General features: G+C 48.7%; 3 protein-coding genes across 5 annotated transcripts in view; all 3 read left to right on the top strand.

The window, feature by feature from the left end:
• The first annotated feature begins 7,316 nt into the window (after positions 1–7,316).
• Positions 7,317–27,151, top strand: part of LOC106553103 (GTPase IMAP family member 9-like) — a 30,893-nt gene continuing 11,058 nt past the window's right edge. The window contains exons 1-2 of one of the 3 annotated variants that reach the window (XM_087712260.1): positions 23,718–23,944; positions 26,490–26,622. In XM_087712260.1, coding sequence (XP_087568386.1) covers positions 26,526–26,622 — 97 coding nt within the window. In that variant the 5' untranslated portion in view covers positions 23,718–23,944; positions 26,490–26,525. Of the gene's footprint in view, positions 7,999–23,717; positions 23,945–26,489; positions 26,623–27,151 lie in introns of those variants that run through there. The other 2 variants (XM_087712258.1, XM_087712259.1) reach the window with 2 other exon arrangements.
• LOC148045696 (stonustoxin subunit alpha-like) lies at positions 10,476–11,467 on the top strand. The gene is given in 2 exon segments (XM_087712213.1): positions 10,476–11,403; positions 11,405–11,467. Coding segments are annotated over 2 exon segments (897 nt in total). The 5' UTR covers positions 10,476–10,569.
• Positions 12,835–17,572, top strand: LOC148045697 (GTPase IMAP family member 6-like). The gene is made up of 3 exons (XM_087712317.1): positions 12,835–13,515; positions 16,487–16,541; positions 16,664–17,572. Exons 1-3 carry the CDS (start codon positions 12,883–12,885, stop codon positions 17,290–17,292), a joined length of 1,317 nt encoding a protein of 438 aa, XP_087568443.1. The 5' UTR covers positions 12,835–12,882; the 3' UTR covers positions 17,293–17,572.

Genomic DNA, 27,151 nt, shown 5'->3' on the forward strand with positions numbered 1-27,151 from the left:
TGAGCTTGATTTGATTAGACTGCAACGTGCAAGAGATGAGAGAGAGAGAGAGAAGAAAAATCACCCCCCCCAACTCCAAGGCCCCCTTTCCGAATCAGGGGTGAAGGAAAGGGCAGCTCCACAGGCAAAGCCAAACCGTTCACTTGTTTCCGTTGCGGGAGGCGTTGGGCTATCTGGGAAAAAGCGGCATTTGCTGTTTGTTGGGCTTTGGCCACATGGTGCCATTTTCTAGATGTCCCGGGATTTTCTTTCCAACCTCAAGAACACCCTCGCTCGCGATGAGTGGTTCCAGCAGCATGTAAATGAATGCACCATGAGGGATGACTTGCCATGGATTGGGGCAAAACTTTACGTCCCTGCATCTCTTCGTCTGGTGGTTCTCCAACGGGCTCATGATTCCCGGATGGCGGGGCATTTTGGTTTCGTGAAGACGCTGCATCTAGTGAAATGGCAGTTTTGGTGGCCTTCTTTGAAAAAGGACATTGAACTTTATGTCGCCAGTTGCCCCATTTGTGGCTTGCCCTGTCGCCCCATGGAGGGAGATCTCTATGGACTTCATTGTCGAACTCCCTGAGAGCCAGGGTTATCTGGGTGGTTACCGACTTGTTCTCCAAGCAGGTCCACTTCGTCCCTTGCCCCAAGATTCCATCTGCTAAGGCTCTCGCAAAGATGTTAATTTCTCACGTTCAAGAAATTTTGGACTCTCGGAAACGACGGAATCGTATTCAGTACCTGGTGGCTTGGAAGCCTTTTCCCTCTTCTCATGCCGAATGGGTGGACAAATCCCATGTCCGGGCCCCTGAGTTGCTCCGCCAGTTCTATTCTGCTTATCCTGATAAGCCTAGTTTCCCATGTTTCCTGACTTTTTCTCTCTCCCCCCCCCTGTTTTTGCTTTCTGTTTCTTGTTGTTCATCTGTTTGTTTGTGCTTTGTCGTTTTCCAGGTCTGACCGCCTTTTTCTGGAGGAGGGCCGGATGTCAGCCTCTGCTTTGCTGCTGCTTCAGCTGCCATTGAAATGGGGAGGGGGGGCATGGTATTTGGGAAGGGACTGATTGCTGTGCTGGAGGAAGATTCTAGAGTTTGAACTGTCCACCTTTCTGTGCCTGTGGAGGAGGAGTGTTTCCCGCCAAGGCCAACGGAACCAGCATTCCATCCTGGTGATGCCTTTCAAAGTGATCTCACACCTGACAATTGGGAGAATTATGATTGGACTGTGCACGGGATGCCAAGGGGAGGGGAATGAATTATACAATATATTATTCGCTTTCGCGCCTAAATAATCAGACTTCGCTTTGCCTCGCTTCTATTCATTTATAATTAGTAAAAGTACACTTGATTTCTATCGATGGAGTCCTGTGGTTTTCTTTCCTGATTTTTGAATGAAAAAGTGATGACAGGGAGAGACAGAAAGAGAGGGAGAGGGAGAGAGAGACAAAGAGAGAGGGAAGAGAGAGTGCAAGGGAGAGAGAAAGAGAGGGGAGAGAGAGAGAAAGAGAGAAAGAGAAAAAGAGAGGGAGAGGGAGAATGTCAGCACTCCTTCATTGGATAATCAGGAAAGAAAACCACAAGACTCCATTGATAGAAATCAAGTGTACTTTTACTAATTATAAATGATCAGAAGCATAGGAAAGCGAAGACTGATTATTTAGGCGCGAAAGCAAATGATATATAGAATAATCCATTCCCCACCTAGTCACAGTCCAATCATAATTCTCCCAAGTGTCAGGTGCGAGATAACTTCGAAAGGCATCACCAAGACAGAATGTCGGTGCCGTTGGCCTTGGCGGGAAACCTCCTCTGCATGCGCAGTAAGACAGGCAGCAGAAACTCCAGAATCTTCCTCCAGCACAATTAGTAAACCCCCCCAAATAACATGCCCCCCTCCCCGTTTCAATGGCAGCTGAAGCAGCAGCAAAGCAGGGGCTGACATCTGGCCGTCCTCCGGAAAAAGGCGGTCAGGCCTGGAAAACGACAAAACACAAACAAACAGACGAACAACAAAAAACAGAAAAAGAAAAATAAGGGAGGGGGGAGAGAGAGAAAGTCAGGAAGGAGAGTCAACTAGGGCTTGTCAGGATAAGCAGAATAGAACTGGTGGAACAGGCCCGGGCCCCGGAGATGGGACTTGTCCACCCACTCGGCATGAGACTGGGGGAAATGCTTCCAAGCCACCAGGTACTGAATCCGATTCCGTCGTTTCCGAGAGTCCAAAATTTCTCGAACTTCAAAATGCTGTTCACCACCAATCAATAGGGGGGCAGGTGGTGGATCCACTGGCAGGCGTAAAGATGAAAAACGAACAGGTTTAATGAGATTAACATGGAAAACAGGATATACACGGTTGAGGTAGTTGGGTAGCTGCAAGCGAACCAAAACAGGATTGATGACTTTGATTATGGGAAACGAGCCCACATACTTAGGGCCCAACTTCTTTGATTTCTGCGTAGTTTGAAGGAACTTTGTGGATAGATAAATCTGATCACCCACCTTGTACTGATAAGGTTGAGAACGTTTCTTATCAGCCTGTTTCTTATCCGTGCGATGCGCAGCATCCAAAGTACAAAGTGCCAAAGGCCAAATATGCCGCAACCGCTCACTCCAGTCAGAGATGGATGAAACCTGTGGCTGCTCAAGAGGAACTTCGGGAATAGGATCAAAGTCCTGGCCAAACACAACTTGAAAAGGGGTGAATCCAGTGCTGCTATGTACAGAATTATTATAAGCCACTTCCACGTGCGGCAACAAGTCCACCCAATCATCTTGCTGGTAATTGATGAAACAACGTAAATATTGTTCTAGAACATAATTAGTCCTCTCGCAAGCCCCATTAGTTTGAGGGTGGTGGGCGGAGCTTAGACCCTGGGCAGAGCCAATGCGTTTAAGAAATTCTTTCCAGAAGACCGAGGTGAATTGCACGCCCCTATCCGAAATGATGCGATCAGGCACGCCATGCAAATGGTAAACGTGAGAAAAGAATAGTTTAGCGAGCGCTTTTGCAGAAGGAATCTTCGGGCAAGGTATAAAATGAACTTGCTTGGAGAACAAGTCAGTAACCACCCATATAACAGTGTGCCCCTGGCTGTCAGGAAGTTCGACAATGAAGTCCATAGAAATCTCCTTCCAGGGGGCAACCGGGCGAGCTACAGTCTGGAGCAAACCCTGCGGTTTCCCCGGCGGGCGTTTAGCGGCCGCACAAACGGGACAGCTGGCGACATAAAGTTCAATGTCCTTCTTCAAAGAGGGCACCAAAACTGCTGTTTCACCAGATGCAGCGTCTTCACAAAGCCAAAGTGTCCCACCAACTTGGAATCATGAGCCTGTTGGAGAACAACGAGACGAAGAGAGGCAGGGACGTAAAGTTTCGCTCCAACCCATGGCAAATCATCTCTCATGGTGCATTCACCTCGATGTTGCTGGAACCAATCATCCTGAGGAAGGGCCTTCTTAAGGTCAGAAAGAAAACCTTGGGACACGTCCACCTTAGAGCGTGTCTGTTGCCTAGTAACAACAGGAGTAGCAAGGCTTGATGTGGGAACAACGGGCTGGACAACGCTGAGCTTAGAGCAGTTGTACTGAGGGAGTCTGGACAAAGCATCAGCCATGAAATTCTCCCCCCCCCCCCCCCGGGATGTACTTAAGTGTGAAATTAAAATGATTGAAATGCTGAGCCCAGCGCATCTGCTTAAGGGAGAGCCGCCTGGGAGTCCTCAAAGCCTCCACATTCTTATGGTCAGTCCACACCTCAAACGGGTGCTTAGCGCCCTCTAGGAAGTGGCGCCATGTGGCCAAAGCCCAACGTACAGCAAATGCTTCTTTCTCCCGGATCGCCCAACGTCTCTCAGTGTCTGTGAGTTTACGAGAGCTGTAGGCACAAGGTTGTAAATTACCTTGGTCGTTGGTCTGAAGCAATACGGCCCCCCCCACCACGTCGCTGGCATCAGCTTGAACGACAAAGGGCTTGTCCATCTCCAGATGCTTCAGAACCAGCTCCTCGGCAAAAAGTCGTTTCAACTTTTCAAAAGCAGCTTGACACTCCATGGTCCAATTTAATGGCCTGCTAGGCTTGGGTTTCGGCCACCTTTGGACTTCAACAAATTAGTGATGGGAAGTGCAATTTTGGCAAAAGAAGGGATGAACTGATGATAGAAATTGGCAAAACCCAAAAATTTCTGCAATTGCCTGCATGTACGGGGCGCCTCCCACTCAGTGACCGCCTTGACTTTAGCGGGGTCCATCTCCACACCTGCGTGGGAGATACGATACCCAAGGTAGTCTATCTTCTCCTGGTGAAATTCACATTTGGACAACTTGGCATAAAGTTCCGCGGCTCGAAGTTTCTTTAGGACAGTGCGGACCAACTTGATGTGTTCGTCATGTGTTTGTGTGTAAATAAGGATATCATCCAAATATATGATAACGCCCTTGTAGAGGTGGTCATGCAAAACCTCATTAATTAATTGCATGAAAACTGCAGGCGCCCCCTGCAGGCCAAAGGGCATTACACGGAACTGGAAGCAACCTAGGCGGCAGTTGAAAGCAGTCTTCCAGTCATCCCCCTCCTTTATCCGGACCCTATAGTATGCCTCCCGTAAGTCCAGTATAGTAAAAATGCGGCCTTTCCCCAGTTGGGGCAGCATGTCCTTCATCAGAGGCAAAAGGTAGAGATTGTGGGAAGAGATTGAATTAAGGTTCTTAAAGTTCACACAGAGATGAAGAGAGCCATCTTTCTTCTCTCTGAATAGTACAGGAGCCGCCACCTTGGGTCTGGCTGGTTCAATGAAACCCCTTTGTAAGTTTTTGTCAATAAACTTCCTCATTTCTTCCATCTCCCTGGGCGACATAGAATATATTTGGGGTTTTGGAAGCAGTACCCCAGGCAAAATCTCGATGGAGCAATCAGTGGGTCTGTGGGGCGGAAGCTTATCTGAAGATTTTTCACTAAAAACTACTTTTAGGTCCCGATATTCCTTTGGAATCTTTTCTTCCCCCTCAATTTTCTCTTGGCCCCTGGCGGCCAATGTGGGGCTGGAGCCAGCAGGATCTGGGGTATCGCCCTCCCCATTTGGAGCTGTGCTGGTGCGAATGCGCAGCCACCCCTCCCTCCAGTTAATGCGAGGTTTCCATTTACGAAGCCAGGGGAGTCCCAAAATAAGGGGTCTGCCCATCCCAGGTGCCACAATAAAAGAGATTAATTCTAAATGGGTGCCCATTTTCATTTCTAGAGGTTCAGTGTAGAAATGGGCTGCCCCCCCTGCAATGGATCTATCGATCTGGCAAAAAACAATAGGGGGTTTTCAAAGTCCTCAATTTCAAGCCCAATTTTTCAACCGTTGCCGGACTAATCATACATCTAGAGCAGCCAGAATCGAGGAGAGCGGAAAGCTGCTCCATCACACCAGCAGGTGGCACCCTTAACTCAATTGGGATCAACATGGGGCCTTTATTTGAACTCACCCAACGAGGCGAGGCGTCGTCATCAGATTCATCAGAGGAGCTGGTGGTCACGTCCGCTTCCTCCTCCACCTCCAGCTGGAAACACTGGGGGGTATTTTCAGCAGCGTACGCAGCCTCCTTCTTCTTCCCCGGGGCCTTGCTTGCCTTCCCTTCCCTCTTGGCAGGGGGTGGGGCGGTTTGGGGAAGTTTAACGCGGCAATCCACGGCGCAGTGGCCCCCTTTCCCACAACAGAAGCATGTGAAAGTCTTGGTCTTGCTGGCGGAGCTTCCATTCCCTTCACCCCTGATGTGGAATGGGGCTTTTTGAGGGGGGGGGACCTCTCCGCTTTTTCCTCTTTTGCACGTTGAAGTCTAATCAAACCTAGCTCAACGTCTGCTGCATTTTCATACCAAGCAACAACTCGCTTGGGAAGGTGTCTGTTAACGCACTGTTGGTAAATGTCCTCATTCAATCCCAATGCAAACTGATACAGGAGGGCCTCCTCAGACCACCCCCTCATATACAATGAAAGCTGTTGAAACTCCTGAACATATTCAGCCACTGGTCTATTTCCCTGTTTTAGGGCCATAAAATTCACCTTCCCGCGTTTCTCAATCAGCAGATCATCAAACCTCCGCTTTAGGGCAGCCATAAAGTCATCAAAATTCCTCAGTAGAGGGGAATTACATTGGTGTAAGCTCAACATCCAATCGGCCGCCTTTTCTTCCAAAGAAAGCAAAACCATTCTCACCTTCATCTCATCGGATTCTAAATCTGGACCATATATTTCCATGTAATTCCAAATCTGAATGATGAAAAGGCCCAACCTCTTGGCATCAGCGTTATATTTTACTGGTAAGGGAGGGACTTTTGCCATTCTGCATCTTCTGAGGTGCCCCCCTACTCTGGCAGCAGCCCTGGCTGGGGGGGGGAGGCTGTTTCTGGGTCTGCTTGCTCCCATCCCCCCTCGGCCTCTTCACCCTCTCTAAATTTATGCATGGAGTACCTTTGTTCAAATTCTTCCGTTTGCTCCTTTTCCAACGCTCTCCCTCGGGTCTTCTGCTTGGTCATAGCTTCTTCCCAGCCCACTGGTTTTTTTTTTAAGTCTCCTTCTGGTAAGTCCTGCATCCAATTCCTCAGAATCCTCTTTTTGCCCCACTCCCAAAGTCCATCGGGGCCGAACCACAGTCTCCTCTACTCTTAGGCCAGCCAGCCTTTCAGGTAAAGATGGGTCTGCAGTTTCCCTTTCAGTCTCCTCTTCATTGCTCGCTCACAATGACATTTTCTTCATTCCTTCTTGTGAGTACACCCCCCACGGTATTTGAAAACTCCTGGTGGGGTGTGAGTGAGTCTTCGCTTCCTGTCAGCACTCCTTCATTGGATAATCAGGAAAGAAAACCATGATACTCCATTGATAGAAATCAAGTGTACTTTTACTAATTATAAATGAACAGAAGCGTAGCAAAGCGAAGACTGATTATTTAGGCGCGAAAGCAAATGATATATAGAATAACCCATTCCCCTCCCCTTGGCATCCCAGTTACAGTCCAATCATAATTCTCCCAAGTGTCAGGTGCGAGATAACTTCGAAAGGCATCACCCAGATGGAATGTCGGTGTCGTTGGCCTTGGCGGGAAACCTCCTCCGCATGCGCAGTAAGACAGGCAGCAGAAACTCCAGAATCTTCCTCCAGCACAATTAGTAATCCCCTCCCAAATACCATGCCCCCCCTCCCCATTTCAATGGCAGCCAAAGCAGCAGCAAAGCAGAGGCTGACAGAGAAAAAGAGGGTGAGGGAGGGAGAGAAAAAGAGAGAGGGAATAGAGTGTGAGGGAGAGAGAAAGAGAAATAGAGAAAAAGAGAGGGGGAGAAAGAGAAAGAGGGGGGAGGGAGAGACAAAGAGAGAGAGAAAGAGAGAGGGGAGGGAGAGGGAAGGAGAGAAGAGAGAGGGAGAGAGACATAAAAAGAGTGGGAGGGACAGAGAAAGAGGAAGAGAAAGAAAGAAAAAAAGAAGGAAGGAAGGAAGGAAAGAGGGGGACTAAGGGGGGACAGGATGAGGGAATTCCAAGCCGGATTTTATCCCTCCCTTCCTCTGCAAAAAAACTCCGATATGCTACTGGTCCTCTCCAGGTATCCTTATTCTCAGCAGAAGGAAATAAGCTCTCTGGATTTCCTCCCCCCTCTCAAAGCCCCTGCCGACATTCCACCGGAGTCTTTTCCCGACGGGGAAACTGAGTCACCATCCTGCCCTGCCCTCTCCTGCTGAAGGGAGGGACTGTGCCTGGAAGTGGACCTTCCTTGGCTCTCTGGATGTTGCAGAGGGGGAGAATCTTGGGGAAGGGGCTTCGGGATGGAGTGGGAAGGGTCCCCAGCACAACTTGTAGAGACATCGGTCAGTCGTGGCCTCCTGTGGATGGTTCTCCTCTCTTGCAGGGAACCAGAAGCCTCAGCGAAACTCAGGAGCCCAGCATGGCCCACACCGAGGGCACCATTGAGACCCCAGCCCTGGGCCGCCCTTCCAGCTGGGGATGCTGTACGACTGCCGCACGGACACCCTGATCCCAGGTAGGAGCCGGAAGAGAAGGGGGCGGATGGGCATCTCCTGCGGGAAACTCTGGAGGGAGGAAGGCTGGAGCTGCCATCAATGCACAGGCTCAGCCTGAGACGTTTCAGGAGAAATATCCCTGCTGCCTCAAGAGGAGGTTGCAATTTCACCAGCTGAAGAGTCAGAATAGGGCCGGAAGTGACCTTGGAGGTCTTCTAGTCCAGCCCCACCACTCAAGCAGGAGACCCTAGAGCATTCCGGACAAGTGGCTGTCCGGTCTCTTCTTAAAAAGCTCCATTGATGAAGCAGCCACAACTTCTGGTGGCAGGCAGTTCCACTGCTTGATTGTCCTCCCTGTTAGGAAGTTTCTCCTTCATTCCTGGTAGCTTCTCTCTTTGGGGCAGCCCCTCAAGTACTGGAATATGCTATCAGGGCCCCCCCTCTAGTTCTTCTTTTCTCTAGACTGGCTAAACCCAAAGACTGAGACCGTTCTTCATATTAGTCCCCAGGCTGTCAGGGTTCCAGACAGCATCCGGAAGGAAATCAGAGTCCGAGGCAAAGGATTCCTCAAAGTCCCAATTGATCAAGAGAGCCCTGTTGGTACATCTGGGAAAACCCAAATCTGAAAGCTTCAAGGTTTTTCCCACCCAGTTGAAAGTTCAAGATCCTGCCCCCCACACCCACAAGTCCATCCCACGGTCCAATCTCCCACTGCCACACTGGCACCTTCCACCCATCCAGTTCCCTCCAGGTGCAGAGACAAAGGATGACCTTGGCTTTCTAGAAAGAATTTTTTATGGCTACATATCATCCAGTGATGTGCGGTGAGGTTTATGGCGAGTGAGGCAAGTGGGCAAAAGCCGCCCTATGTCTGCCAGTGTCGGGGCTTCGGCAGAGCTTTCAGAAAGCCACGCCAAAGCCCTGGCACAGCTTTCCGCCAGCGCGGTGGCATGGCTTTAAAAAATAAAAAATAAAGTGCCAGCCCGCGCGCCAGCAGAGTCGGGTAAAACACACACACACACACATACAAATTTCTTATAATAATACAAGTTACAATTACTTTCAAATTGCAATAATTTTGAATTCCTCCCCCCTCCTTCCGACCCACATACCTTTTCCAGCTGTTTCACAGAGGATTTCAACTCTGCTCTTGCCTGCCATGATGAAAATGTAAAAATGTCAAAGGAAAAAGGCAAAAGCTGCTGAGGTCAGGCTGGGCTAGCTGCTGCCAGAGTCCCCAATGGATGACTCTGCTTAACTGTTTAAAAAAGCCTCTAAAAAAACGCCCTCTGCAGGAGGCAGGAGAACAATGTGCCTCATCTGCATAAGGAATTTTTCGGCTTTTAACCCTTGCTTAACTCTGCTCGAGTGATCATAAAGTCAGACTAAATGAGGCACGTGGTTCTCCCGCCTCCTCCTGTAGAGGGCACTTTTTAAGAGGCTTTTTTAAACAGTTAAGCATTAATCCACTGTGACTCTGGCAACAACTACCTCAGCTTTTTTCCTTTACATTTTTTTTTTCATGATGACAGTGGTGAGGCTGTGCCTCACCTGACTGCACGTCACTGCACAGTACCACTGAAATTGCTCTGTGCATGGGCGCGAGCGATTGTCGGTACACCTCGGTACACCCACGTTACACCTATCCTGCACAAGCTGCACTGGCTACCGATCGGTCTCCGGATACGCTTCAAAGTGCTAGTCATAACTTATAAAGTCCTTCATGGTATTGGACCTGGGTACTTGAGAGACCGCCTGCTGCCAATTACCTCCCACAGACCCGTTAGATCGCACAGGGTCGGCCTCCTCCGGGTTCCGTCCACCAGCCAATGCCATCTGGCTACCACCCGGGGGAGGGCCTTCTCTGTGGCAGCTCCAGCCCTTTGGAATGAACTCCCCGTGGAGATTCAGACCCTCACCTCTCTCCAGGCCTTCCGGAAAGCCATCAAAACCTGGCTGTGCCGGCAGGCCTGGGGTTGATGAGTTCCCCTCCCCTCTCGACTGGTATGGCTATATGACTCTTGTGTATTTTAATTACGTGTATTGTGTTTGTATCCCCTTTTCCCCTTTTGAGTTGTTCGCCGCCCTGAGTCCCTCCCGGAGAAGGGCGGCATACAAATAAACTAAATCTGAGTCTGAATCTTACTTAGTCGAAAGCTTTTGCAGATACTGGAGTTTTTGCAAAACAGGTAGAACAGAACAAATATCCAGAGGAAATGGTGTCTCTATTGTCCCACATCTGTGCAACTTGTCTATCCAGCTGCAGATGTTTTGGAAGACGGTGTTCAATTCATGTCTCTGTTTTCTTCTGTTCCATGCAGGCGTCACCCTTTGGGACTACAGCTCTCTTCAGAAGGACCTGACCATCAAGCCTCAGCCCAAGACTGAATCTGAAATCATTGCATCTGACAGCATTGATGACAAGGCCTCCGCCCTAAAAATCTCAGCCTCCCTGAAGGCCAGTTTCCTGGGAGGGCTGGTTGAAGTGGGGGGGGGGGTCAGCCCAGTATCTTCATGACACCAAGAAGTCCAAGAAACAGGCCAGAGTCACCCTTCAGTACAAAACCACCACCAAGTATGAACAGCTGACAATGAGCCACCTGGGAATCCAGAATATCTCTTACCCAGCCGTCTTTGAGCAGGGCACAGCCACCCATGTGGTCACTGCCATCCTCTATGGAGTCCAGGCTTTCTTTGTCTTTGACCGAGAAGTTTCTTCAACGGAGATGGTGAAAAATATAGAAGGAAACCTCCAGGCTACACTCATAAAGGAAATATCTATCGGAGGAGGAGCAGAGGTCAAAATGAATGAGGAGGAGAAAGCGAATGCTCTGAAGTTTAGTTGCAAGTTCCACGGAGTCTTTTCTTTGGAGAAAAATCCAGTGACTTTCCAAGATGCCATTAAGGTTTATGAAACTCTAGAAAAAATGTTAGGGGAACATGGGGAGAAGGCTGTGCCTATGAGGGTCTGGCTCTACCCACTGACCAAGTTGGACACCAAAGCTGCTAAGATGATCCGGGAAATCAGCCTAACTTTGATCTTTGATGCTGAAAAGATTTTGGAGGAACTCAATGAAATCCAGATGCAAAGCAACGATCTAGCCAAGAATCCCATTGCTGAGACCTTCCCTGAGATCAAGAGGAAGATCCAGCAGTTTAAGGATCTGTTAAAGCAACACGGGCAGATTTTCCAGAAACAGCTGGCCAGAATATTGCCTTCCATCCGGGGAGGAGGGCAGGAGGAAGGGACCCTGGTGGACCTCTTGATGTCCATCAAACAGTCATCCTTCAACAGCCAAAAACTCCATGAATTTCTGGACACCAAGAAAAGAGAAATAAACTTTGTCAAATCATATCTGACTATTCTAGATGATATGGAAGTGATCTCATCTCAGAACAAGCTGGAAGAAATAATTCTGGACTCCAAGAATGAATATGTGGTTTCTTTTATATTCACCTCTTTATATAAAAAGGAGCCATTTCTGTTGAGGCTTCAGGAGCAATTCTCGCAAGAATCAGGTAAGCCCACAAGGTCCACTCCTGGGCAGGAGGAAGACACAGCCTGGTTTGAGGACAAGGAGTGGACCCGTAATGCTCGCCAAGCTGCCAAATCCATGAAAGACTTTTTCAGTATCAACCAATCCAAGGAAAATGTCCGCTTTGTTGTGGCTTCACTCCCAGATGTGGACACCCCAGGAGGCTCAATATACCTTCATGAAGATGGAGAGCTGGTCAGCAAGAACTTTGAGTTGCCCTCAAAACCTCTCCCTTTCCTGGTCAGTGAACTGAGACACGACAGCATTCAGCTGAAGTTTCAACCAGCCGAACATGGAAAGGCTGCAATCTCCAGCTATCTGGTAGAGTACAAGGTTGCAGGGGAAGAAAAACGGAAGACCGTGAGGACAGAAGACGCCAGGGAGATGTTCCTGCTGAAAGACCTGCCTCCAAACACAGAGTACCAGTTCAAGTACGCTGTTTGTTGCAAGGTAGGCCTTAGTAAATCCAGTGACCTGAGCCCACCCATAAAGACCCTTCCCACCAGCCCTCCTCAGAAATTGAGAATGGCCACTGCGGCATCTTCTGTCATCTCTGTGGACTGGATGAGTCCCAGCATTGTTGCCTCAGAAGTTGTGGTCAAGGAGTACAAGGTGGAGTACAGAATGGTGGAGGCTGGAGCTGGGAAGGACCAATGGACTGAAAAACGGACTGGGAGAAAAACAGAATTTTATTCCATCAAAGGTCTGAAGCCACAGACGGTGTATAGAATACGGGTGTCGGCTGTGTGTGATAATGGAATTCTGGGTGTCCCCAGTGAGGAGGTGGAGGTCTCCACATCACTGGAGGAAAAAGATGCAGAAAATGTAGCTCACCAGTTTCTTCAGAAACGCTCCCTGGTGGAGGAAAGACGGCCATTACTGTTCACCCTTCCTCTAGAGAAAGTCTCCTCAGATGCCTCCACATCCTGTCTCTTTTACCAGCTTGGAAAGGAGAACCTGGAAGTGCCCAACAAAGTGATCCTGGTGATGGGGGCAACAGGGAGTGGGAAAACCACTCTGATCAACGGGATGATCAATTATATTCTGGGTGTCCAGTGGGAAGATAATTTCAGATTCAAACTCATTCATGAAACCACTCAGAGACGCGAAAGTGGAAGCAGGACATCTGAAGTCAAAACCTACCTGGTGAACCATCAGAAGGGCTTCCAAATTCCCTATTCTCTCACAATTATCGACACTCCAGGATTTGTAGGCCCAAGAGATGCAGAGGAAGACAACCTGGTTGAGAACCAGTTCCTGGAGTTTTTTTGCACCCCAGGGAGAATTGACCATATTGATGCCATCTGCTTTGTGGCCCAGGCCTTCCTTGCCCATTCAACTCACGCCCAGAAACGCATCTTTGATTCCATGCTCTCCATGTTGGGAAAAGACATGAAGGATAACATCCAATTCCTGATCACCTTTTCAGATGGGGGGACCCCACCTGTCCTGGAGGCCCTCAAGGAGGCTGATTTGCCATGTGCTCAGAATGAATCGGGTATCCCTCAGCATTTCAGATTCAACCATTCAGCCCTCTTTGTTCATGAAAAATATGGAGGAATCTGTAATGCTGCTCCTGAAATGTTCTGGAAAATGAACACTGAGAACATGAAGGATTTTTTTGACTCATTAAAGATGCTGGAAACCAAAAGTTTAACCATGATCATGGAGAGCCTCAAGAAACGACAGGAGCTGGAAGATGCTCTTAAAAGATCTCCCTCTCTTAAGGTTGACCCAGTCCAACCAAAATGTTTTCGGATCATTATTGATCCAGAAACCATTCAGAATGCTTCAGTCTCCAGGTGCCTGGTGGAATATCGTTTTTTAGGAGAGGAGAATTGGAAAAGTGTCTATGTGGAAGGTCCTAAGGATCAGTTCATCCTGAAAGATGTCCACCTAAATCGTCTGTACCAATTCCGATGTGCAGCTGTGACTCAAGAAGGGCTCGGTCCATGGAGTGAGGCAATCACTTGCATCTGTCCTACAGGAAGGCCTGCTGAGGTAACTTGCTAGTTTTGGTGGTGGTGGTGGTGGTGGTGGTGGTGGTGGTGGTGGAGGAGGAGGATGCTGATGATGATAATGATGATGATGACAAGGTGGAGCTAGTCAAATAGTTGATGCCAGTGTCCCATCCAGCACCCTCATAAAAGCAGGAGCCTCAAACCATTTAGTGAGAAAATCCAGATGTTTATTAGGAGTGCCATGCCAGCTCTGTCTTCACCCAGTTCACGCCTTGCCTCTGACCCATTTTCCCTTCCTCCCATGGTGTGTCACCAGTGGCATTCCCCAATGAAGCAATTTTGTGGGTCGTAGAAGTCACTCCCTCCAGCCGTTGTGGGCCACTGTGGCCTTGATTTCGGGCAGCTAGGATGTGTTTTGTTTCGACTGGGGTGTGAATTCCTGGGTGCAGCTGTGAGGAGCGATTTCCTATGGCAACTTGGGAGCAGACCAGGAAAGCTTCACAAGTTGACATTCGGCCTCCCTCACTTCTGGAAGGCAACCTGTGCAAGGCAAAGATAATTTGAGTACAGGTGTATCTTTTAAGGGGGTGGTTTCCCCCCCAGCCTTCGTTGGGTTCTTTTTGTGGAATTTGGCTATAAGGGGAGGGTAGCCCCTCTCCTTGATTACCTATTAGAGTTTCCCCCTGTGCTACCTACAGTCATGGATGCCCTGCAGCTCACAATGGGTTTGGCTCCCTATTACTACTGGGTCTGGGGGCTCACAGGGTGGTGGTCAGAGGGTCAACCCAACCGCTGGTTTTAGGAGGCTGCTGTGGAACACCAGATGTAATTTCTCCAGCAGCTGGGACAGTTTTAATTGCGCTATAGGAAATGGCCCCATGAATTTAGGTCCCAGCTTCTTGCTGGGGCTCCTTAGCCTTAAGCATTTGTTGGAGAGGTAGACTTTCTCCCCCACCTGGAACCGCCGTTGTGGGACTCAGTGTAGGTCTGCACTGCTTTAGCTAGCAGTTTTTTGACATTTTCCAATGCCCCTTTTAGTGTTGACAGCCAATCCATCAAACTGACAGAGGAAGGGGGATTCCCTTGGGTATTCCGGTATTGGGACGAAGTCCATACTGCTTATTACTTTGAAAGGGGTTAGTCCCGTGCTACTTTGAACAGCATTATTGTAGGCAACCTCTGTGCATGGCAAGAGGTCCATCCTATTGGACTGTTGGTAGTCCGCGTAGCACCTCAGGCTCTGTTCTACAATGGCGTTAAGTCTCTCTGCCCTGCCATTGGTGATTGGATGGGAGGCCGAGCTAAGGCCCTGGGATGACTCAATCAACCGCAGGAACTCCCTCCAGAACTTAGCCGTGAACTGGACCCCTCTGTCTGACATAATTCTCTGTGTGGTACCCCATGCAGGCGGTAGATGTGCTTCAGGAAGGGTTTGGACAGTTGGTGGGCTGAGGGGAGTCGGCTGCCGGGTATGAAGTGTGCCCGCTTGAAGAATAAGTCATTCGCAGTCCAGATCAATGTGTTTCCCCTGCTTTTTGGCAACTCAAGTATAAAGTCCATCGCAATTTCCTCCCGTGCCTTTGTTGGCTCAACCATCTGTTGCAGCAACCTGGGAGGTTTTTCCTAGTCTCTTTTTCATAACAGCACAGATATTGCAACTTTTCACATGACTGTCTGTGTCTTTCTTCATGCTGGGGCACCAGAATTGTCTCCTCACTAAATGTAAAGTGTTGGTTGTCACGGAACCAGGGGTCTGCTAGGAGTCTGGTTTATTTATTTATTATTTATTAATTAGACATATACCGCTTCATAGGGCTTTCAGCCCTCTCTAAGCGGTTTACAGAGTCAGCATATCGTCCCCAACAACAATCCGGGTCCTCATTTCACTCACCTCGGAAGGATGGAAGGCTGAGTCAACCCTGAGCCGGTGAGATTTGAACAGCCGAACTGCAGATCACAGTCAGCTGAAGTGGCCTGCAGTACTGCACCCTAACCACTGTGCCACCTCGGCTCCTTGGTTTTGAGTTCCATGCTTAAATCGCTTGCGAGTTGGCCTTGCTGGCATTGTTGGTGGGTGGTCACTTGAGCCTCAGCTGAGGTAAGGGGAATTGTAGAGTCTACTCCCTTCTCCTGCCTGCATTTGTATTGGGGCATGCAGGAGACGGCATCAGCTAGGAAGCTCCTCACCCCCCCCCCACCCCACCCCCGATGTCTTTTATCTGCATTGGTTAAAGTATTGGGCCCAGCAGACTTGTTTAGGCTTCCACAGGGGTCCTAAGGGCCTCCAGATTCCTATGGTCAGTCCAGACTTCCAATGTTTTCTCCCCGCTTCCAAAAGGTTGTACCAGGTTAGTAGAGTCCATCTTACTGAAACAGCCTCCTTTTCTCACCCTTCCCATCATCCTTCCATGTCAGTGAGAAGTTTTAAGAAGAAACTTGCCCGTAATAGTTTAGGGTCTCATGCTGGAGCGGGGGTTGGACTAGAAGACCTCCAAGGTCCCTTCCAGCTCTGTGGTTCTGGTTTCTCCACTCAGCCTTACCAAGAGAATGGTGATAGACGTGGAAATGGACATCAGGTCTTCTGATGGCAAAATCTCATCTTGGTATCCAGGGCAAGATGACTTTGAAAAAGCTTCCTCTCTCACCGTAACAGGCAAGACGAGGCCAGGACTGGCTGGGAGGGGAGGGGCGAAGAGAAGCCAGGCACCCCTCCATGTGAGTGACCTCAAGTTGCCCACACCCACCCAGTCACATGACCACCCAGCCGCCCCTACCCAGCAGTCATTGGGGCAGAGAAGCGGTTGCTAAATGATTTGAATGGATCCCAAGAATTGAAGGTCTGCATAAAATGGGGGTGAGGTAGAGAGAAGGAACAGATGGGTCAGCCTCAAGGACAGTGAGGAGGGGGTGGCTCCAATTCCTCCCTGTGTCTTCTGGGGGAGGGGAGTTCCTGGCAACCTCCCTGCAAGGCAGCCTCTCCTTTGGCTGATTCTGTTCCCTTTTTCATCCAGAAATCCCGGGTTTTGTGCTGTGAGACTGGTCTGGAAATGACTACAAGCATCCCAGGTAAAGTCTTGGGCCCTGGAGGGTGGGCTGGAAGCTACTGTCCTGGGTGGAAGGACAGGCAACTAAGGGTTTACGCTGCTGACCGTGTCCCCTTCTTCTCTCCTCTCCCCTCTGGGTTGCAGGGCCTGAACGGAGGATCGTCCTGGTGGGCAAAAGCGGAATTGGGATAAGTGCAACAGGAAACACAATTCTGGGAAGAAATGTCTTTAAGTCTCGGATGTCAGTTGAGTCAGTAACACAAGTATGCCAAAAGGAGGAGACGCTGCTGAATGGCAGGAAGGTTGTGGTTGTTGATACGCCTGGCTTTTTCCAGATCTATCGTCCAGAGGAGGACATTGCTGCAGAAGTGATCAAGTGCGTGAAGTTTTGCTCTCCGGGTCCCCACGTCATTCTGCGGGTGATGCGTCCTTGTCGTTTCTCCCGGGATGAGAAGGAGGTGTGCCTGCTGATCAAAGAGATTTTTGGCCCTAAAGCCAAGGATTATATGATCGTCTTGTTCACCCGCAGAGATGACCTGGGAGGTGAATCTCTTGAGAATTGCATATCATCCCATGATCAAAAGCTCAAGGAATATGTTGCTGAATGTGGGAACAGGATGTTGGCTTTCGAGAACAAGGCCGAAGGGGCAAAACGAGATCCTCAGGTGGCCGAACTGATGATCATGATTGATGATCTGGTGGAAAGGAACAGAAATGCTCCTTGTTACACAGAAGACATGATGAACGTCAAGCAAAGACGCAAATTCTTTTAGCCATTCATGCTACAATTAAAATGCGTGAACTTTAGTGAAAAACATACAGAAATGATTCAGACAACCTATTCCAAACGAACAGCAAAAGTGATCGCTAATGGGGACTTGATGGAGACTTTTAATACAAGAAAGTGTACTAGACAAGGATGCCCACTATTTAGGAATAACAAGACTATGTTTATGTGTACTGAAATGTATGTTACCCAGTTACCACACCATTCACCCAGTGATATGTATAAAGAATATTAAAAATAAAAATTTGATTGAATGAAAAATAAAAGAGAGGGCAGCCTTGAGGTTCTTTCTCACCCCTTCCTGTTTTCCTGGGGCAACTTCATGTTTTCTTAACAGCTGCCACAATTTTCTGCAATGCAGTCTCTGTAGTCCTTCCAGGGCTCCATGTGGACTCACTAGAGAGAGCATTTCTGTGTCAACCTGAGGTCTTCTTATTAAATCTCCTCCTTTTTTTTACAAAAGAGATTGTGTCTTTTATGGGTGGGGTGAGGTCTGGTGGGGTTGCTCCATTCAGCTGAATTTATACCATTCTACGATGCTCTTACAAGGCAGAGGTAGCCCAACTCTTAAAACAGGTTCCCAACCTGAAAAGATGTTGGAGAGCAGGAGGAATGTTGATCTTGAGAAGATCAGACAGCCCGCGAGGATCTAGGGAGGTAGTTGCTTTGAGCAGGGACTGGACTAGATGGCCTCAAGAGACCCTTCCAGTTCTGAGATTCCCCAATTCATCCACCAGGAGCTCTTCTGCTCTGCTCATTCTCCCCAGGGTCCCCATTAATAGTAACAGGGCTGGAAGGGACCTTGGAGGTCATCTAGTCCAACCCCCTGCTGATGCAGGAGACCTGTACTAGGGATTCGAACTGCCGAACTGCTGACCTTTCTAATCAACAAGCTCAGTGTCTTAGCCAGTCTGTCCTCTGCCTGTGGGCTGCCCCATCTGCTATCAATTGATTGATTGATTGATCGATCGATCAATCAGAATAGAGCCAGAAAGGACTTGGGAGGTCTTCTAGTCCAGCCCCCTGCTCAAGCAAGAGATCCTATTCCATTTCAGACAAGTGGTTGTCCAGTCTCTCCTTTAAAACCTCCAGTGAAAAACTCAAAAACCATAAGGCCTCCCTGCACCCTCCCCTCTACAATCCAAGGAACTGAGGAAGCAAAAGCATCTAAACCAGGGATCCTCAACCTCCGGTCCGTGGACTGGAACCGGTTCGCAGTATGCCAGAAACTGGGCTGCGCAAACGAGTGAAGCCCCATCCATGGGATACAGGCAGCCCTTGAAACCACGGTCCCTCCAGTCCAGGATAAACCTTTCTCCACAAAACTTTGCAAAGGGCTCCCCCTGCTCCCCCTCCCAGCAATCGAAAAGGAGGGGGAGAGAAAAAGCCCCTGTCAGGCCTGCAGCCATCTTTTCTTTTGGGTCTTTGGCCTGCCACACTTTCAATTACCCTACTATGCATTTTCTATGGTGGGGAAATGGGAGGGAGGGATTGTACGGAGTTAGATGCTATGTAGCCATAACAACATTCTTTCTAGAAAGCCAAGGTCATCCTTTGTCTCTGCACCTCTGCACCTGGCCGGCACTGGAGGGGTGGAACTGCCAGCATGGCAGTGGACGATTGGACCATGTGGTGGGCTTGTGTGTGGAGGGGCGAGATCTTGAACTTTCAACCGGGTGGGGAAAACCGGGAAGCTTTCAGATTCAGGTTTTCCCAGATGTGCCAACATGGCTCTCTTCATAAATTGGGACTTTGAGCAATACTTTGCCACGGACTCTGATTTAACTTTAGATGCTATTTGGAACCCTGACAGCCCCATTATTAGTAGTGGGTGATGACTGGATCCTCCAGGGCCCCCCTTGGAAAACCCCACCAGCTGAAACAGGGGCTCTGCTTAAAGCAGCCATGGGTCCCCAGCAAGGGCCAGGCAAATGGGCTGTGGAGTGTTTAGTTTAGTTTAGTTTAGTTTAGTTTAGTTTAGTTTAGTTTTGGTTTATTTGTATGCCGCCCTTCTCCAGGAGGGACTCAGGGCGGTGAACAACTCAAAGGGGAAGGGGAACATAAACAACAGTACACATAATTAAAATACACGAAAATCACACAGGCATACCAGTCGAGAGGGGAGGGGAACTCATCAACCCCAGGCCTGCCGGCACAGCCAGGTTTTGACGGCTTTCCAGAAGACCTGGAGAGAGGTGAGGGTCCGGATCTCCGCGGGGACTTCATTCCAAAGGGCCGGAGCTGCTACAGAGAAGGCCTTCCCCCGGGTAGTAGCCAGATGGCATTGGCTGGTGGACGGAAGCCGGAAGAGGCTGACCCTGTGAGATCTGACGGGTCTTTGGGAGGTAATTGGCAGCAGGCAGTCTCTCAAGTACCCAGGTCCAATACCATGAAGGGCCCTGTTTTCCCGAAAATAAGCCCTCCCTGAAAATATTGCAACACAGCAGCAGCCATGAGGTGACCCCGCTCGCCGCCTCCTGCACCTCAAAAGTAATAAGACCTCCCCAAAAATAAGGCCTTTTTTTTCAGGAGTCAAAAGAAAATAAGACCCTGTCTTATTTTCGGAGAAACACGGTACCATTATTATCAGGGTTAATAATCATTCAAATTAATTACTAGTAAAAATGATTAAATACTAATATTATTAATTCATTTTAAATGAATAATCATTATCAGTGTCAACAAAGTGGGATGCTATTCTTATGTGGGGGGAGAGAAGTGAATGAAAGGAGGAGGCATTGGAGGAAAAAGTGGGGAGGGAGGAAGAGCTAGATAGGTGAGGGAAAAGTAGAGGCCGAGAGGCCCTGGGGGGCCGTGGGAGGAAGGGCCGCCTCCTTCCAGAAGACCCCCAACTCCTCTCCCTTTTGCAAAGGGGGTGCAAACTGCAGGAACACAGATTCTGGGGGAACATTGCCCAAACTCCCAAGGGGTAGAAGCGGCTCTAAAGAGCAGAGGGTCTCCAAACTCAGCAACTTTAAGACTTGTGGGCTTCAATTCCCAGAATTCCTCAGGTAGGATAGCAGGCGATGGACTTCTGGGAGTTGAAGTCCACAAGTCTTAAAGCTGTCGAGTTTGGGAACATCTGCCCAGAGGAGTGAAGGACCAAGAGAGGTCTTTGCTGCCCTCTGCTGGATGGTTGTGGAACTCGTTTCTCAAAGACATTTCCTGTTTCTCTACTTGCAAAGTAAACCGACTTAAATAGGAATAAACAGCAAGGCTGATTCAAAACAGGTGAAAGGTTTTTTTCCCTGGCACTTTCTCTTTCTCTTTCAAGCTCAAACTGGTAGTGAAAAAATTGGCAACCCACCACTGATATGCATTGTTTCCAAAATGCTTAGCATGACAAAATGCATGTAACCGGAAAAATTATAAGCTGTCTTTAAAAAACGTGAAAGAGGTAATAGCTAAATGTCAAACCAGAAGGTGGCAGCTGTAACTGCAAGCAGGGCCCAAAAGGGGCAATAAAGCTTATGCTAAGTAAACGTTGGTTAATACTATGAAACTCTAAGCAGGAAAAGGGGAGGGGGATGAAATGGGTCGGTGTAGGGGGAAGTGTGGCTTGATGCGCGTCCACTCTGCTTTACCCCTATTTCCAAATACATTAATAAAATTCTTTGCTACTTTCAATTTATTGTCTCGGGTAGTTCCATATGCGAACGTGAACTGTTTATCACAATATTATTATTTGTAAAGATAGGAAAATGAAGGTTTCCTATTTAGCTTGCAGACCTTGGATTCATTGAATGAGTTTACCAAAAACGCAAGTATTGCGGAATATACAGCCTCCTGCTACATAACTAAGTTCCCTTTCATGCCGAATAAACTAAATTATTAATGGAACTTAAGTAGAAAACTATCTTTAACTAGATTTTTTACTCCAAAAGCATTTTATTAAAATAAATTTGATAAAAATAAAAACATCTAATTAAAAAAAATATCTAATTTCAATTTTTAAAAATCTGATTCTTTTGATTTTTTTTAATCGTTGATATTTATCCACCCTGGGAAATCAGATTGAAGAAAAAATAGATGGATTATACTGAGGGAAAGGTAGAGAAATTAGGCTGAAGGAAAGGTGGAGAAATTAACCTGAGGGAAAGGTAGAGAAATTAGCCTGAGGAAAAGGTGGAGAAATTAACATGAGGGAAAGGTGGAGAGATTAACCTGAGGGAAAGGTAGTGAAATTAACCTGGGGAAAAGCTGGAGAAAGTAGATTGAGGGAAAGATAAAGAGATTAACCTGAGGGAAAGGTAGAGAAATTAACCTGAGGGAAAGGTAGAGAGATTAACCCGAGGGAAAGGTAGAGAGATTAACCTGAGGGAAAGGTAGTGAAATTAGCCTGAGGGAAAGGTGGAGAAATTAGCCTGAGGGAAAGGTAGAGAGATTAACCCGAGGGAAAGGTAGAGAGATTAACCTGAGGGAAAGGTAGTGAAATTAGCCTGAGGGAAAGGTAGAGAAATTAGCCTGAGGGAAAGGTAGAGAAATTAACCTGAGGGAAAGGTAGAGAGATTAACCTGAGGGAAAGGTAGTGAAATTAGCCTGAGGGAAAGGTAGAGAAATTAACCTGAGGGAAAGGTAGAGAGATTAACCCGAGGGAAAGGTAGAGAGATTAACCTGAGGGAAAGGTAGTGAAATTAGCCTGAGGGAAAGGTAGAGAAATTAGCCTGAGGGAAAGGTGGAGAAATTAGCCTGAGGGAAAGGTGGAGAAATTAGCCTGAGGGAAAGGTAGAGAAATTAGCCTGAGGGAAAGGTGGAGAAATTAGCCTGAGGGAAAGGTGGAGAAATTAGCCTGAGGGAAAGGTAGAGAAATTAGCCTGAGGGAAAGGTAGAGAAATTAGCCTGAGGGAAAGGTAGAGAGATTAACCGGAGGGAAAGGTAGTGAAATTAGCCTGAGGGAAAGGTGGAGAAAATAGCCTGAGGGAAAGGTAGAGAAATTAGCCTGAGGGAAAGGTGGAGAAATTAACCTGAGGGAAAGGTAGAGAGATTAACCTGAGGGAAACGTAGAGAGATTAACCTGAGGGAAAGGTGGAGAAATTAGCCTGATGGAAAGTTGGAGAAATTAACCTGATGGAAAGTTGGAGAAATTAACCTGAGGGAAAGGTGGAGAAATTAGCCTGAGGGAAAGGTGGAGAAATTAACTTGGGGAAAAGCTGGAGAAAGTAGATTGAGGGAAAGGTAGAGAGAGAGGCCTGAGAGGAAAGGTAGGGAAAAGTGGAGGAAGGGAAAAGAGACCGAGAGTAAGGGAGATAGGCACGGGAATTAACAAAAGAGTGGAGGGAATGAAGGAGAGACCAAGAAGCAGAAAGAGGACACAGTGAGGGAGAGGAAGAAGGGCCAATCACCCATCTGACCACCATCCCACTGCATGACCTTCCTGCTGGGGGTGGGGGGGAGACTTCATAAGGGACCGGCTGGAAGGACAAGACAGCAGAGGTCAGCTGACTGGAGCTGCCTGAGCGAGGGACCAGGATGGATTGGCAGCCATATTGACAGACTGTCACAGGAGAAGACACTTGGGTGGTTGGAAAAGAGGGACAGGGGAACCCAGACTCCAGCGACCCTTTCAGCTGGAAAGGCCTGGAAACCGAGGCTGGGCCGAACATGACAAAGTCAAGTGGAGATGCCTACAAGATGGAGAGCGGTTCAATGGCTCCATGGGGGCACCATCTCAATTTTCGATGAAATCCTGCAGACACTCCTGAAAGACAGTGCGATTTCTGACAGCATCATCATCGGAGTCTGCCAATCTCAGTTGTCTTGGAGAGTCCGATCACATGTGATCGGAAAAAAATGACACAGAAACGCATAGACTTTAAACCAGAGACTCTTTTATTGGGTATTATACCAGATACACACAATAAAGACTTGAAATATTTGATCGTAAATATTTTAACTTCAGCCAGAATTGTATTTGCAAAAAATTGGAAAAATGGGAGTCTGAGGTCCACCTCTGGACCCCTCCCCTCAGACCAATTGGGGAGAGAGCCCAGGGGGCTGACCCTGGGGTGGGGAGTGGGGAGGGTCTCTAACCTTCACAAGAGAACATGGGGGGGTGTAGGAGGAAGAGCCTCCTCCTTCCAGAGGACCCCAACTCTTCTCCCTCTTGGAAAAGGGGCTTTACATTTCAGGCATGCAGATTCTGGGGGGAAATGGCCCAAACTCCCAAAGAGCAGAAGCAGCTTTATAGAGCGGGGGGGGGGGGTTGGTCGTCTCCAAACTCCGCAACTTTAAGACTTGTGTACATCAACTCCCAGAATTCCTCAGGTAGCATGGCGGGCTGGCGAATTCTGGGAGTTGAAGTCCACAAGTCTTAAAGTTGCTGATTTGGGGAAAGGACCAAGAGAGGTCTTTGCTGCCCTCTGCTGGACGGCTGTGGGACTCATTTCTCAAAGACATTTCCTGTTTCTTTTTTCTTGCAACGCTTCCAAAGAGGAAGTGAACTTTTTTGATTCTTTTTTCCCTGCTCTTTTCTCTTTCGTTTTCTGGGCGCCCTGAAGACAAAGCAGAGGACGAGGCTTTTCTTACAATTCCCAGGCTGAGCCTTGAACCCGGGACTGGACAGGCAGAGCGGAGGTCCAGCCTTTGGAGGAAGCGGGCTGCAGCGGCTCCCTCCTGGACAGCTTTAGAGGGTGGGGCAGGTAAGGGGCTCCCCAGGGTCTCCTGCTTTAAGGAAGACCCTCTGCTTCCTCCGTCCTTTCCCCCAGCCTCGCAGGCTGCAGCAGACCCTGAAGAAGACCTCAAAGGAGGGGGAGGAAAAGTCCCAATTTCAGGGAGGCTTTTTAGGGTGATGAGACTGGCAGATCCACTTGCTGCCCGGTATTCCAGATCCCTCCAACCAGGGGAGACCCCCGGGACCCCCAAGTGGGCATTTCACAGGGCCGCAGGGTGGAGTGGGGCGAGGGCAGAGCTCCTCCTGGGCCTGTGGTGGGAAGCGGGTCAGGGAGCAGCAGAGAGCAAGAGGCTGGGGGTCTCTGGGAAAAGCCAACGGAGGGATGGGACAGTGGAGATCCTAATGATAGGGAAGCCAATGGGGGAGGGGAGGGAGGCCAATGGGGGGAAATTATTGGCTGAGATCCTAACATTGGGAAGGGGATCCTGAGATGTTTAGGATCCCGTCTTCCTTGTTAGGAAAGGCAACTTCAGATTGGGAGGGGGAAACAGATGGCTTAGCAACAAGTGTGGCACAGAAGCACCTGTGTTGTTGTTGTTGGGGGGGGATGTTGCAGGAAATTTGGGGAGGGGGAGTTGCTCCTTTTCTGAAGGCTGCTGAATTCTCTCCTGGCAGCCAAATAAGGTGAGACCAGGAATCGAGAGCAGGGAAGCAACATCTTCCTCCCACCCCCACCCCCCCACTCACCCATTATCCTCCTCAATTCCATCTCCCCCACCCACAATTCCAAATTTTGGTCTTCCTGGAGGGATCACAAATCCCTTAAAACCTGGCTGTTCCGACAGGCCTGGGGCTAAAGAGCTTTTGCCCCCCCCCTCGAATGGTATGGTTGTTGTGTGCTTTTAAATTGTGTATTGTTCTGTTCATCTTTTTTATCCCTTATCTGTACCCCCTTCCCTGACTTGGATTGTGAGCCGCCCTGAGTCCCCTTCAGGGAAAAGGACGGCATATAAATGCAGTAAATTCAATTCAACTCAATTCAATCACGCTTTGCCCTCTGTGTGGATTTTCTCCTTGGTTTGTTTCAAGCCATGGATGGAAATTCATCAAAGGGAGAAAGAATTTGGGATTAAGGAGAAACTTCCCAACAGTGAGAACAATTAAGCAGTGGAACACCTGGCCACCAGACGTTGTGGGGGCTTCATCACTGGACGTCCAAAGTCCCTTCCAGCTTTGTGGTTCTATGATTCTGCAAGGGCCTCCTGCTTGAATGGGGGGTTGGTGTAGATGACCTCCAAGGTCCCTTCCAGCTTTGTGGTTCTATGATTCTTTAAGGGTCTCTTTCTTGAGCAGGGGTCTGGACTAGATGACCTCTGAGGTCCCTTCCAATGATGTTACTCTGAATTGGAATGGGAGGGGTTGTTGCCTAGAGACACCAAAGATGGGTCCATCTTCCTTTTGGGGGAAAGTTCTGGAGAAGGTGGTTGTGTGGCAGCTCCAAAGGTTTGTGGATGAAATGGATTATCTGGACCTTTTAGCAGTCATTATAATTCAGGCTTGGATATGGGACAGAAACGGCATTGGCTGCACTTTTCAATGATCTCTGTACAAGATAGAAAGTCAACAGCAGGATTGCGTTGTCCTGTGTGGAAACACACAACTAGCTGGATGACAATCTAGAAAACAGACTTCCGTTGCCATTTCCACGGCTGAGACGGAGCTCATCGCGTTGTCAGAATTGTGTTCGGAGTTAACACGGTAGACACAATAGTTAAAGGATGTGGATATTGAAGCGAAGAGAGCTATCCCAGCGTCTCAAGATAACACTGTGTACACAAATGGCAAGAGAACCAGTTGTTTAAAAATCTGCAGCCCAACACAGAATAGCCCTAATTTATTCTCCATCAGAAAACAATTTGGTTGATTTTATCACAAAGCCACGGATTATACAAAGAGACAAAGATCTTGTGGAACAACTTGGTTTAAATGCTGTTCAGGTATACAATTGGAGTGGTTCTAAGACACAGGTGTCAAACTCATGGCCCACAGCCACCCGAACCCCCAGTTTACCGAAGGGGGAAAAAGTCCCGATACGTCACATTATGGTGACGTGACGATGTGAGTTTGACACCCCTGTTCTAAGATATTTCATTTAATAAATCAAACAGCAAAGTGTGCAATGGACAGAGCACATGGTTGTAGCCGATTGGTCGGAAGGCACGATAGGCCCCTACATGAGGCAATCTACATTATGATTGGTTGTTGGGGGAGAAGGGGCAATTTCTCTTTTTCCCACCTTTTTTCTTCTGCGTCTGCTATTCTGGGGTTTACCTGATGATTTACCTCATGACGCTCCAGCTTTCGTGGCCATCTTGTTTGCCATATATTCATTTATATAAAACTTCAAGGTCGCATCAGAGTTTTCTGACTTGGTTTGGACACAGGCTGCAGAATTCTCTGAGAAACCGAAATAACATCAGAGGGTGGAGGGTGCTTGTGCCCACATCCTGCGTCCCCTCAGAGAGTCATCGGTTAGTTGTGGCGTCCTCCAGAAAGTTTCTTCTCTCTTACAGGGAACCTGAAGCATCAGCGACACGCAAGAGCCGAACATGGCCCACACCGAGGACCCCATTGAGACCCCAGCCCTGGGCCGCCCCTTCCAGCTGGGGATGCTGTACGACTGCCGCAAGGACGCCCTCATCCCAGGTAGGAACTGAAAGAGAAGGAGGCAGATGGACATCTCCTGCGGGAAACTCTGGAGGGAAGAAGGCTGGAGTTGCCATCAATGCACAAGCTCAGCACAAGGACACTTCGGAGTGGAATTCCTGGGCCCAGGGTTCCTTGGCTAATACCATGTTTCTCCAAAAATAAAACCCCATTTTATTTTATTTTGGGTCCTGAAATAAGCACTAGGGCAGTGATGGCGAACCTAAGGCATGCGTGCCACAGGTGGCACGTGGAGCCATTTGTCAGGGCACGCGAAGCTCTGCCCTGTCAGCTGAGTTCACCCATTTTTAAAGCCATTTTTTGTCCTCTCCAGGCTCCAGAGGCTTTATAGGAGCCTGGGGAGGGCGAAAAGAACCTCCCCACCCCTTCCCCGAGTCCCTCTGGAGGCTTCATGAGTTTCCCTGAAGCCTCCGGAGTGCAAGAAACCGGCCCTACAGGCAAACCAGAAGTCCGGGAACGGACTTCCAATTTGCTCAGAGGGTCGTTTGCTCCAGAGTCTTCAGGGAAG

The sequence above is a fragment of the Thamnophis sirtalis genome, unplaced genomic scaffold (assembly GCF_051295495.1).
Source record: "Thamnophis sirtalis isolate CommonGarterSnake01/CBP01778 unplaced genomic scaffold, rThaSir2_p1.2 scaffold_4, whole genome shotgun sequence".
In the NCBI taxonomy this organism is placed as follows: domain Eukaryota; kingdom Metazoa; phylum Chordata; class Lepidosauria; order Squamata; family Natricidae; genus Thamnophis; species Thamnophis sirtalis.

Bases quoted from the DNA above. Each gene is read 5' to 3' on its own strand.
- LOC148045697 (XM_087712317.1), top strand. From the start codon at position 12,883: ATGCTCTCCATGTTGGGAAAAGACATGAAGGATAACATCCAATTCCTG. The intron at 13,516-16,486 runs GTAACTTGCTAG...TTTTTCATCCAG, and splicing joins CTACAGGAAGGCCTGCTGAG to AAATCCCGGGTTTTGTGCTG. The intron at 16,542-16,663 runs GTAAAGTCTTGG...TCTGGGTTGCAG, and splicing joins AATGACTACAAGCATCCCAG to GGCCTGAACGGAGGATCGTC.